The 13,700-nt window shown below is 41.8% G+C and overlaps 1 protein-coding gene across 4 annotated transcripts in view; it reads left to right on the top strand.

The window, feature by feature from the left end:
• Positions 1–1,298: 1,298 nt before the first annotated feature.
• Positions 1,299–13,700, top strand: part of SEC22A (SEC22 homolog A, vesicle trafficking protein) — an 82,032-nt gene continuing 69,630 nt past the window's right edge. The window contains exons 1-2 of one of the 4 annotated variants that reach the window (XM_059885078.1): positions 1,299–2,778; positions 3,325–3,419. In XM_059885078.1, coding sequence (XP_059741061.1) covers positions 3,415–3,419 — 5 coding nt within the window. In that variant the 5' untranslated portion in view covers positions 1,299–2,778; positions 3,325–3,414. The remainder of the gene's footprint in view (positions 2,779–3,324; positions 3,420–13,700) is intronic. The other 3 variants (XM_059885074.1, XM_024990015.2, XM_024990020.2) reach the window with 3 other exon arrangements.

Raw genomic sequence — 13,700 nt, forward strand, 5'->3', positions numbered from 1 at the left:
GGTTCCCTGAGTCAGTAAATGGGTTCTTAATTCATCTAGTAAGTCATCCTTAATGCTCCACTTTTCTTTATCATCCTAGGCAAACCAATTCTTTATTACATCCTTTGGATTCCACCTCTAATTTATAAATAAGTATTTCAAAATTATCCAAATCTTTCTGTCTCTAGTGTCATTACCCTAGTTCAAGCCACCGTCATCTCTGGCCTTAATTAATGTAACTGCCTCCAAACTGGACTTCCAGTAAGCCCTTCTCTCCTCTTTCAAACCATTCCCCACAAACAACCTAAGTGAGAGTTTATTAATAAATCCATAAATCTGACCCTACTTAACACTCTGTTAGCTGCCCATTGACCTTAAGATACATTCCAAAATACAGTCTAAAATTTATAATGTGGCCAGGAAGAGCCTGCATAGTCTGGCCTCTGATTCATTTCAACTCGTTTGCTCCTACACCTCAACCCCACTGACTTCCTTTCAGTGACATGTTCCTAGAACACATCAAATTCTTTCATGCCCCAACAATCTCAAACATAATATTCCCTATGCCTGCAACATTCTTAAAGCCTCTTTCATGTGCCTGGAGCTTCAAAGGCACTTCTTCAAAGAATTCTTCCCCCATAGTCCTGATTAATCTATCGTTGCACGCACTAATTTTCCTTCATAGAACTGATCACAATTTATAATTACGTAGTGTTTATGCTTTAACATCTCTTGCTCCTATCACACATTATATCCACCGAAAGTTATGTTCACTCCTATAACCCAATGCCTAACACTGTGCTTGGCACATAGTATGCAGTCAGTAAGTATTTGTTTAATAATGCATGAGCGATGCAAAAGCTGGGATGGACTGCAGGAACAGCATCTGGCATTTCTTTGTCAAGGTTGGATGCCTTCCCGGGCGTGGTAATAATGGGACAGGTCCTTTTCTTGTTCACTCAGAGGGGGACTTTCATGTTTCTTCGATAAGTGTTTCCTGCAGGGCCGCTAAGAAACAAACTACGTGCAGGTACAGGCGGCAGACGGGAGATCAGCCTAATTTGCCAGGGACAGTATAATCAGTCAATCCAGGACTTGCCACTCTCTTGGCATAGAAGCGTGAAAAGCTGTCAATCTCCCCTGGAGCGGGGCCGGGGGTCGGGGGGAGGAGGGTAAGTGTGTCCTTCCCCCAGAACCTGATTGGCCTGAGCAAGGAACGGGGGCGGGGCTTGATCCCGCTGGGTGCCAGCCACGTTGCACGCGGGGCTGCCCCGCGGAGAGGCCACTCCCCGGCCCCACAGTGCACTGCGAAGCGCGTCACTCGGAGCGGCGGGTCTCGGCTCGACAGGTACGACCTGGCCTCTCCCAGTCCTCCTTCCTCCCTTCTTGGGGTCGCCCGATCTCTGATCTGCCGCTCCCCTCTCTCTCCTGGTCTCCTGCCACGGTCCTGACTCTCGCCGTTGGGACTACAGACTACCTACCCCGGGCGGGAACTAAGTTCGTGGCGTGGGAGCGGGAGTCGTCGGAGTCGTGGAGATTTGGAGGGGTGGGATTGCTGGGACTTCGTTCCCTTCAACTTAAGGGATCACTGGGGCCGCGCGAACGGCGGTTGCCCTTCGGCTGACCTGCCGGGATATCGGGCAGCTCGGGCAGGGGGCCGAGGAGGGAGGGACAGTCGCTCTGAGCTGCCAGCGGTTAAGCGGCATTCCCTGGCGCCCAGGTGTCAGAAACACGGTGGCCCTCCTAGGCTGTTTAGATGGCCCAGAGAGCTTGACATGGCACTTCCTATTTTCTTTTAGGCAGGGTTATTTAGCTTTTTTGTGAGGTAATTCAACCTCAATGCTAATTCAACCATTGAACCCAGAGATTTGCCCGCGTTGGCTCACAGAAACCTAAGGTTCTGTTAATGGCACTTAGGAAACGATGTGGCATAAGGGAGACCTAAGCAATTGGCTCGACAGGTAGATGAGGGTTCCGGAATAGGAGGCCGAGCCCCAGCTGCCTTTAATCTCTCTGACAGTGAAAACAGCAGCTTTGGCCCGCCCCCCACCCCGCCCCACCCCTTTTAGTTTTCCTGGATCATCTACCTGGGGCAGTGGGAAAGCTTGAGAATCAGTTCCTTCTAAGCTTTGCTTCAGCCAAGGCAAAGCCTAGGGGTGAAGTGTCAGCCACCAGGAGGGAGAAGATGGGATCCCAGCTAACAGGTGGAAAAGCCACTTCTTAAAACTCTCTGAGTCCCTGTGCAGGTTACTGCATTTGTTCAGGTGCTAAGATAATGGTTTCCCTGGTGGCTCAGATGGTAACGAATCTGCCTGCAACGTGGGAGACTTCGGTTTGGTCCCTGGGTCAGGAAGATCCCCTGGAGAAGGGAATGGCAACCCACTCCAGTATTCTTGCCTGGAGAATTCCATAGGCAGAGGAGCCTGGCAGGCTGCAGTCCATGGAGTTGCAAAGTCAGACAGGACTGAGCGACCAAGCACACAACACAACCCTAACTTAAGGGGCATCTAGGCATTTCCTGTATTGAGAACCATAATTAGTTTACTGCTTGTGTGTGTGTGTGTGTGTGTGTGTGTGTGTGTATAAAGTGATTAAAAAGTGTTAGTCGTGTCTAACTCTTTGTGATCCCACAGATTGTAGCCCACCAGGCTCTTCTCTCCATAGGATTCTCCAGGCAAGAATACTGGAGTGGGTTGCCAATTCCTCCTTCAGGGGATCTTCCCCACCCAAGGATCAAACTTGGGTCTCCTGTATTGCAGACAGATTATTTACCATCTGAGCCACTAGGAAAGCCCGTGTGTACGTAATTGACTCTTAAAAATCTTTATTTTATACTGGGTGTATTAATGGAGCCTGCAGTTCAGTTCAGCCGCTTAGTTGTGTCCAGCTCTTTGCGACTCCATGGACTGCAGCACACCAGGCTTCCCTGTCCATCACCAACTCCCAGAGCTTGATCAAACTCATGTCCATTGAGTCAGTGATGCCATCCAACCATCTCATCCTCTGTTGTCCCTTTCTCCTCCTGCCTACAATCTTTCCCAGCATCAGGCTCTTTTCCAATGAGTCTAGGTCTTAACAAACAGGTACTTTTGACCTTCCTGTCCATGTAGTCGAGTTGCTGCTGCTGCTAAGTCGCTTCAGTTGTGTCCAACCCTGTGCGACCCCATAGACTGCAACCCACCAGGCTCCCCCGTCCCCGGGATTCTCCAGGCAAGAACACTGGAGTGGGTTGCCATTTCCTTCTCCAATGTAGTTGAGTAAGAAGCTTAAATATGTTGAGAGGCAACATTTCAGAGTGTGGTTAGAATTATGCTTGAGTTTAATTCTGTCACTTGCTTGTTTCAGGATTGAATAGATTACTTTTCTGGGCTTGAATTTCCTCAGAGATAAAATGGAACGGATAATAACTACCTCACAGGTTATTGGAAGGCTTAAATGAGGTAATGTGTATAAAGTGGTAAATAGAGGACAGTCAATAATAATAACAAGCACTTAATATTACACTTTCAGTCTGCAAGGTCCTTGACATGTTCTTATGTGGTAGATACTATTAGTATCTTTAAACAGTCCTATGAGATAGGTGCTGTTGGTAGTCAAAATTGATAGATGAGGATATTGAGCATAAAAAGACAAAGTTTGCCCAAGTTTACACAATTACTAAATGGTAGAGCCAGTTTTTGAATCCAGGCAATTTGGTTCCATAGTACACCCTGTTAACTATAATACTATAGTATATAGTATATAAGCGGTTTTAAAAAATTGTTATTTCAGAATGAGTAGCTAATTCCAGTATCACTGGCTCCTTGCCACTTGTTGATTATAGGAGGAGCACAGTGATGTAGAGATATACAAGAGACTTAGGTTTAAATACTGCCATGCATTAGCAGTGTGACGCTGAGGAAGGTTTCCTCATCTGTAAAATGGAGGTTATACCTCCCTCACTCTTTGTTAACTGTGAGGTGTTACACAAATTACTGATGCAGTTGAGTATGTATTGAAGGCCTTCTTCCTAGATGTGTGTATGATCTATGCATACTATGTGTGTATGATCTATGCATACTATGCAGTACAAGTACCTATAATAAAAATACCAAAGGCTGTTGATAAGGTGGGGGGCACAGGTAAAGTTGCAGAATAAACTCTGGTTGTTTTTGGTACCCTTTCCACCTCTTTTCAGGCTCTATCTCCCAAGTGCCTTCCTGCTAACCTATGGCTGCATGAAGTCCTTCTCATTTCACTCAATCTTCCCCCAACTCAGTGCATCACAATTAGTATAGCTTTCTCCAAAGCTACAGCCCAGTTCCCAGATCTCAGCTAGTACTTTTTAAAAAATTTATTTATTTTAATTGGAGGCTAATTACTTTACAATATTGTAGTGTTTTTTTCCAGACATCAACATGAATCAGCCACGGGCGCACATGTATTCCCCATCCTGAACCCCCTTCCCACCTCCCCTCCCCATCCCATCCCCCAGGGTCATCCCAGTGCACCAGCCCTGAGCACCCTGTCTCATGCATTGAACCTGGACCGGTGATCCGCTTCACATATGATAATATACACATTTCAGCGCTACCCTCTCAAATCATCCCACCCTCACCTTCTCCCACAGAGTCCAAAAGACTGCTCTTTACATCTGTGTCTCTTTTGCTGTCTCGCATATAGGGTCGTCGTTACCACCTTTCTAAATTCCATATATATACAGTAGTATACTGTATTGGTGTTTTTCTATCTGGCTTACTTCACTCTGTATGATAGGCTCCAGTTTCATCCATCTCATTAGAATGGATTCAAATGTATTCTTTTTAATGGCTGAGTAATATTCCATTGTGTATATGTACCACAGCTTTCTTATCTATTTGTCTGACGATGGACATCTAGATTGCTTCCATGTCCTGGCTATTGTAAACAGTGCTGTGATGAACAGTAGGGTACACATGTCTCTTTCAATTCTGGTTTCCTTGGTGTGTATGCCCAGCAGTGGGATTGCTGGGTCGTATGGCAGTTCTATTTCCAGTTTTTTAAGGAATCTCCACACTGTTCTCCATAGTGACTGTACTAGTTTGCATTCCCACCAACAGTGTAAGAGGGTTCCCTTTTCTCCACACCCTCTCCAGCATTTATTGCTTGTAGACTTTTGGATCGTAGCCGTTCTGACTGGCATGAGATGATACCTCATAGTGGATTTGATTTGCATTTCTCTGATAATGAGTGATATTGAGCATCTTTTCATGTATTTGTTAGCCATCTGTATGTCTTCTTTGGAGAAATGTCTGTTTAGTTCTTTGGCCCATTTTTTGATTGGGTCGTTTATTTTTCTGGAATTGAGCTGCAGGAACTGCTTGTATATTTTTGAGATTAATTCTTTGTCAGTTGTTTCATTTGCTATTATTTTCTCCCATTCTTAAGGCTGTCTTTTCACCTTGTTAATAGTTTCCTTTATTGTGCAAAAGCTTTTAAGTTTAATTAGGTCACATTTGTCTATTTTTGCTTTTATTTCCATTACTCTGGGAGGTGGGTCATAAAGGATCTGCTGTGATTTATGTCAGAGAGTGTTTTGCCCATGTCTTCCTCTTCAGTTCAGTTCAGTTCAGTCACTCAGTCGTGTCTGACTCTGCAACGCTATGTACCGCAGCACGCCATGCCTCGCTATCCATCACCAACTCCCGGAGTCTACCCAAAGCCATGTCCATTGAGCCAATGATGCCATCCAACCATCTCATCCTCTGTCATCCCCTTCTCCTTCTGCCCTCAGTCTTTCCCAGAATCAGGTTCTTTTCAAATGAGTCAGCTCTTCACATCAGGTGGCCAAGGTATTGGAATTTCAGCTTCAACATCAGTCCTTCCAATGAACACCCAGGACTGATCTCCTTTAGGATGGACTGGTTGGATCTCCTTGCAGTCCAAGGGACTCTCAAGAGTCTTCTCCAACACCACAGTTCAAAAGCATCAATTCTTCGGTGCTCAGCTTTCTTTATAGTCCAACTCTCACATCCATACATGACTACTGGAGAAACCATAGCCTTGACTAGACGGACCTTTGTTGGCAAAGTAATATCTCTGCTTTTTAATATGCTGTCTAGGTTGGTCACAACTTTCCTTCCAAGGAGCAAGCGTCTTTTAATTTCATGGCTGCATTCACCATCTGCAGTGATTTTGGAGCCCCCCAAAATAAAGTCAGCCACCGTTTCCACTATTTCCCCAGCTATTTGCCATGAAGTGATGGGACTGGCTGCCATGGTCTTAGTTTTCTGAATGTTGAGCTTTAAACCAACTTTTTCACTCTTCTCAAGAGGGTCTTTAGTTCTTCTTCACTTTCTGCCATAAGGGTGGTGTCATCTGCATATCTGAGATTATTGATATTTCTCCTGGCAATCTGGATTCCAGCTTGTGCTCAGCACCACTTGTTAAAGAGATTGTCTTTTCTCCATTGTATATTCTTGTATGTTTTCATCTAGAAGTTTTATAGTTTCTGGTCTTACATTTAGCTCTTTAATCCATTTTGAGTTTATTTTTGTGTTTGGCGTTAGAAAGTGTTCTAGTTTCATTCTTTTACAAGTGGTTGACCAGTTTTCCCAGCACTACTTGTTAAAGAGATTGTCTTTTCTCCAGTGTATATTCTTGCCTCCTTTGTCAAAGATGAGGTGTCCATAGGTGCATGGATTTATCTCTGGGCTTTCTATTTTGTTCCGTTTATCTATATTTCTGTCTTTGTGCCAGTACCATACTGTCTTGATGACTGTGGCTTTGTAGTAGAGCCTGAAGTCTACTTCCGCTGGAGGTTGATTCCTCCAGTTCCATTCTTCTTTCTCAAGATTGCTTTGGCTATTTGAGGGTTTTTGTATTTCCATACAAATTGTGAAATTATTTGTTCTAGCTCTGTGAAAAATACTGTTGGTAGCTTGATAGGTATTGCATTGCATCTATAGATTCCTTTGGGTAGTATACTCATTTTCACTATATTGATTCTTCTGATCCATGAACATGGTATATTTCTCCATCTATTTGTGTCACCTTTGATTTCTTTCATCAGTGTTTATAGTTTTCTATGCATAGGTCTTTTGTTTCTTTAGGTAGATTTATTCCTAAGTATTTTATTCTTTTCGTTACAATGGTGAATGGAATTGTTTCCTTAATTCCTCTTTCTGTTTTCTCATTGTTAGTGTATAGGAATGCAAGGGATTTCTCTGTGTTAATTTTATATCCTGAAACTTTACTGTAGTCATTGATTAGCTCTAGTAATTTTCTGATGGGGTCTTTAGGGTTTTCTATGTAGAGGATCATGTCATCCGCAAACAGTGAGAGTTTTACTTCTTCTTTTCCAATCTGGATTCCTTTTATTTCTTTTTCTTCTCTGATTGTTGTGGCTAAAACTTCCAAAACTGTGGTGAGAGTGGGCACCCTTGTCTTGTTCCTGACTTTAGGGGAAATGCTTTCAATTTTTCACCATTGAGGATAATGTTTGCTGTGGGTTTATCATATATGGCTTTTATTATCTTGAGCTATGTTCCTTCTATTCCTGCTTTCTGGAGAGTTTTTATCATAAATGGATGTTGAATTTTGTCAAAGGCTTTCTCTGCATCTATTGAGATAATCATATGGTTTTTATCTTTCAATTTGTTAATGTGGTGTATTACATTGATTGATTTGTGGATTTTCAAGAATCCTTGCATCCCTGGGATAAACCCCACTTGGTCATGACGTATGATCTTTTTAATATGTTGTTAAATTCTGTTTGCTAGAATTTTGTTAAGGATTTTTGCATCTATGTTCATCAGTGATATTGGCCTGTAGTTTCCTTTTTTTGTGGCATTCTTTGTCTGGTTTTGGTATTAGGGTGATGGTGGCCTCATAGAATGAGTTTGGAAGTTTACCTTCTTCTGCAATTTTCTGGAAGAGTTTGAGTAGGGTAGGTGTTAGCACTTCTTTAAATTTTCGTTAGAATTCAGCTGTGAAGCTGTCTGGTCCTGGGCTTTTGTTTGCTTGAAGATTTATGATTACACTTTTGATTTCCGTGCTTGAGATGGACCTGTTTAAAATTTTCTATTTCTTCCTGGTTCAGTTTTGGAAAGTTATACTTTTCTAAGAATTTTTCCATTTCTTCCAAGTTGTCCATTTTATTAGTATATAGTTGCTGATAATAGTCTCTTATGATCCTTTGTATTTCTGTGTTGTCTGTTGTGATTTCTCTATTTTCATTTCTAATTTTATTGATTTGATTCTTCTCCCTTTTTTTCTTGATGAATCTGGCTAATGGTTTGTCTATTTCATTTATCCTCTCAAATAACCAGCTTTTAGCTTTGTTGATTTTTGCTATGGTCGCCTTTGTTTCTTTTTCATTTATTTCTGCCCTAATTTTTATGATTTCTTTCCTTTTACTAACTCAGATCAGATCGGATCAGATCAGTCGCTCAGTCATGTCCGACTCTTTGCAACCCCATGAATCGCAGCACGCCAGGCCTCCCTGTCCATCACCAACTCCCGGAGTTCACTCAGACTCACGTCCATCAAGTCAATGATGCCATCCAGCCATCTCATCCTCTGCCGTCCCCTTCTCCTCTTGCCCCCAATCCCTCCCAGCATCAGAGTCTTTTCCAATGAGTCAACTCTTCGCATGAGGTGGCCAAAGTACTGGAGTTTCAGCTTTAGCATCATTCCTTCCAAAGAAATCCCAGGGCTGATCTCCTTCAGAATGGACTGGTTGGGTCTCCTTGCAGTCCAAGGGACTCTCAAGAGTCTTCTCCAACACCACAGTTCAAAAGCATCAATTCTACAGCGCTCAGCCTTCTTCACAGTCCAACTCTCACATCCATACATGACCACAGGAAAAACCATAGCCTTGACTAGATGAACCTTTGTTGGCAAAGTAATGTCTCTGCTTTTCAATATGCTATCTAGGTTGGTCATAACTTTCCTCCCAAGGAGTAAGTGTCTTTTAATTTCATGGCTGCAGTCACCATCTGCAGTGATTTTGGAGCCCAGAAAACTAAAGTCTGACACTGTTTCCTCTGTTTCCCCATCTATTTCCCATGAAGTGATGGGACCGGATGCCATGATCTTCGTTTTCTGAATGTTGAGCTTTAAGCCAACTTTTTCACTCTCCACTTTGACTTTCATCAAGAGGCTTTTTAGTTCCTCTTCACTTTCTGCCATAGGGGTGGTGTCATCTGCATATCTGAGGTTATTGATATTTCTCCCGGCAATCTTGATTCTAGCTTGTGTTTCTTCCAGTCCAGCGTTTCTCAGGATGTACTCTGCATATAGGTTAAATAAACAGGGTGACAATATACAGTCTTGACGTACTCCTTTTCCTATTTGGAACTAATCTGTTGTTCCATGTCCAGTTCTAACTGTTGCTTCCTGACCTGCATACAGATTTCTCAAGAGGCAGATTTCCTCCTTTTCTAGTTGCTTTAGGTGTTCAGCTCAGCTCAGCCATGTCTGACTCTTTGCGACCCCATGAATCGCAGCACACCAGGCCTCCCTGTCCATCACCAACTCCTGGAGTTCACTCAAATTCATGTCCATCAAGTCAGTGATGCCATCCAACCATCTCATCCTCTGTCATCCCCTTCTCCTCCTGCCCTCAATCTTTCCCAGCATCAGGGCCTTTTCAAATGAGTCAGCTGTTCGCATCAGATGGCCAAAGTATTGGAGTTTCAGCTTGAACATCAGTCCTTCCAATGAACACCCAAGACTGATCTCCTTTAGGATGGACTGGTTGGATCTCCTTGCAGTCCAAGGGACTCTCAAGAGTCTTCTCCAACACCACAGTTGAAAAACATAAGTTCTTTGGTGCTCAGCTTTCTTTATAGTCCAGCTCTCACATCCATATATGACTACCAGATAGAGTTAGGTTATTTATTTGACTTTTCTCTTATTTCTTGTGGTAGGCTTGTATTGCTGTGAACCTTCCCCTTGGCACTGCTTTTACTGAGTTCCATAGGTTTTGGGTTGTTGTGTTTTCATTTTCATCGTTTCTATGCATATTTTGATTTCTTCTGTGATTTGTTGTTTTTTCAGAAGCGTGTTGTTTAGCCTCCATATGTTGTATTTTTAATAGTTTTTTTCCTGTAGTTGACATCTAATCTTACTGCATTGTGATCAGAAAAGATGCTTGGAATGATTTCCATTTTTTTTTAATTTACCAAGGCTAGATTTATGGCCCAGGATGTGGTCTGTCCTGGAGAAGGTTTCATGTGCACTTGAGAAAAAGGTGAAATTCATTGATTTGGGGTGAAATGTCCTATAGATATCAATTAGGTCTAACTGGCCTATTATATCATTTAAAGTTTGTGTTTCCTTGCTAATTTTCTGTTTAGTTGATCTATCCATAGGTGTGAGTGGGGTATTAAAGTCTCCCACTATTATTGTGTTGTTGTTAATTTCCCCTTTCATACCTGTTAGCATTTTCCTTACATAGTGCAGTGCTCCTATGTTGGGTGCATATATATTTATAATTGTTATATCTTCTTCTTGGATTGACCCTTTGATCATTATGTAGTGTCCTTTGTCTCTTTTCACAGCCTTTATTTCAAAGTCTATTTTATCTGAGTATTGCTACTCCTACTTTGAGTATTGCTACTCCTACTTTCTTTTGGTCTTGATTTGTGTGAAATATCTTTTTCCAGTCCTTCACTTTCAGTCTGTATGTGTCCCTTGTTTTGAGGTGGGTCTCTTGTATACAGCATATATAGGGGTCTTGTTTTTGTATCCATTCAGCCAGTCTTTGTCTTTTGGTTGGGGGATTCAACCCATTTACATTTAAGGTGATTCTTGATAAGTATGATCCCATTGCTATTTACTTTGTTGTTTGGGGTTTGAGTTTATAAACTTTTTCTGTGTTTCCTGTCTAGATAAGATCCTTTAGCATTTGTTGAAGAGCTTGTTTGGTGGTGCTGAATTCTCTCAGCTTTTGGTTGTCTGTAAAACTTTTGATTTTTCCTTCATATTTGAATGAGGTCCTTGCTGGGTACAGTAATCTGGGTTGTAGGTTATTTTCTTTCATCACTTTAAGTATGTCCTGCCATTCCCTTCTGGCCTGAAGAGTTTCTATTGAAAGATCAGCTGTTATCCTTATGGGAATCCCTTTGTGTGTTATTTGTTGTTTTTCCCTTGCCACTTTTAATATTTGTTCTTTGTGTTTGATTTTCATTAATTTGATTAATATGTGTCTTGGGGTGTTTCACCTTGGGTTTATCCTGTTTGGGACTCTCTGGGTTTCTTGGACTTGGGTGGCTATTTCCTTCCCCATTTTAGGGAAGTTTTCAACTATTATCTCCTCAACTACTTTCTCATGGCCTTTCTTTTTGTCTTCTTCTTCTGGGATTCCTATAATTCAAATGTTGGGGCATTTGACATTGTCCCAGAGGTCTCTGAAGTTGTCCTCATTTTTTAAAATTCTTTTTTCCTCTCTGCTTCATTTATTTCTACCATTCTATCTTCCACCTCACTTATCCTATCTTCTGCCTCAGTTATTCTACTGTTGGTTCTCTCCAGAGTGTTTTTGATCTCAGTTATTGCATGATTCATTATTGATTGACTCTTTTTTATTTCTTCTAGGTAACATTTCTTGCATCATCTGAATCCTTGTCTCCAGGCTATTTATCTGTAACTCCATTTTGTTTTCACGATTTGGATCATTTTTACTATCATTATTCTGAATTCTTTTTCAGGTAGACTCCCTATTTCCTCCTCTTTTGTTTGGTTTGGTGGGCATTTATCATGTTCCTTTACCTGCTGAATATTTCTCTGCCTTTTCGTCTTGTTTAGATTGCTGTGTTTAGGGTGGCCTTTCTGTATGCTGGAAGTTTGTGGTTCCTCCCTGTGGGTGGGGTTGGACGAGTGGCTTGTCAAGGTTTCCTGATTAGGAAAGCTTGGGTCGGTGTTCTGGTGGGTGGAGCTGGATTTCTTCTCTCTGGAGTGCAATAAAGTGTCCAGTAGTGAGTTTTGAGGTGTCTGTGGGTTTGGTGTGACTTTGGGCAGCCTGTATATTAATGCTCAGGGCTATGTTCCTGCATTGCTGTAGAATTAGCATGGTATGTCTTGCTCTGAAGCTTGTTGGCTCTTGGGTGGAGCTTGGTTTCAGTGTAGGCATGGAGGCTTTTGGATGAGCTCTTGTCGATTAATGTTCCCTGGAGTCAGGAGTTTTCTGGTGTTCTCAAGTTTTGCATTCAAGCCTTCTGCCTCTGGTTTTTCAGTCTTATTCTTACAGTAGCCTCAAGACTTCTCCATCCATACCACCCTGATGGTAAAACATCTAGGTTAATGGAGAAAAGATTCTCCACAGTGAGGGACACCAAGAGAGGTTCGCAGAATTACATGGAGAAGAGAAGAGGGAGGAAGGAGATAGAGGTGACCAGGAGAAGAGGGGGAGTCAAAAGGAGAGAGACAGATCTTCAGCTAGTACTTTTAATAAAACAGTATGTACCAAATTAGTGTTTCCCAAACTTTGGTAAGTTAAGATAGGTAAGATAATTCGAATGATAAGCAGATAAACATAAAAGAAATTCTGTAAAAATTTTCCCACGTATGTTTGATGAGACAAAAGTTCTTTATATGTTTTAATTTAAATTAGGAGGAAAACCTAACACCTCAAAACTGATTTCATAGATGCTATTGCTAAGCATAGGGCAAAAAGTAAATCAATTGAAAGACCTGTATTAGGTAAAAAATAGTACAGGTGGGATGCAGATATGGTAATATGACTTCTGAAAATGGTACTTGGATGACAGAAGTTTGGGAAATAACAGACTAAAAGTATGAGTGATTAATCTATTATGAAATTTTTTTTTTCCTTAAAAGTGGCATTTTGAAAGCATCTTGCTGGAAAGTAGATATAAAATGTACTTACGTGTTGGGTTTTGTTTATTACTTTTGAGAGATTGCCTTCCCGGAACCTTGGACCCACAGTCATTACCCTACAACATTCTAAAGAAGAGAGGCCAGTGTCTTGTTGTCTTGGGTCTAAAAGGCTGCTTGCTAACCATTGCTGTAGGAGTTTGGTATTGTGGAAATTTTTCCTCTAGCAGTTGCTATTGGGCAAAGAATATATAAGCCAGCACTCAGATTTCCTATCAGTTTTCTGATGCGGTGTAAAGGCATATGATACTTGTTTTTTTCCTGTTAAAGGTGAGGGAGAATGGACCAGTGTCCTAAAAATGTATCTATAACCCCAATTAAAATACTGCTCTTGAATCTTCCCATGCAAGTGTCTTAATCTCTCCCTTTTCTCAGTTCCCACTAGCTTTTCCATGTTTTCTCCAGTCACTACTTTGCTAGACTTTAAGGGTATCCTAACCCAAGCTTGGCCTTAATGTCAACAGATTCCTTTTTCTACTGCTGTAGTCCAGATTAAGATTGGAGTGTGTGTATGTTTAAGGAACTGTATTAAGAATTCAAGGTAAAAAGAAAAAAGGTGGGGTGTATTTATTGAGGTAATAAAGGAAAGATTGCTAATCCAAAGAGTTGGACGTGACTGAACTGAACTGAAGGTGACTAAAGTCTCTACAAATTAGTCAAGCCTCGTATTGTTCACTGACAGTCATCCCAATTTCTTTTGTTAGTTTGCTGGTTTGAATGCTAGGTTAAATGACTCTGAAGTTCAGTTCAGTTCAGTTCAGTTGCTCAGTCGTGTCTGACTCTTTGCAACCCCATGAATTGCAGCACTCCAGGCCTCCCTGTCCATCACCATCTCCCAGAGTTCACTCAAACTCAACGTCCAT

This window comes from Bos taurus, chromosome 1 (assembly GCF_002263795.3).
Source record: "Bos taurus isolate L1 Dominette 01449 registration number 42190680 breed Hereford chromosome 1, ARS-UCD2.0, whole genome shotgun sequence".
NCBI classification, from domain to species: domain Eukaryota; kingdom Metazoa; phylum Chordata; class Mammalia; order Artiodactyla; family Bovidae; genus Bos; species Bos taurus.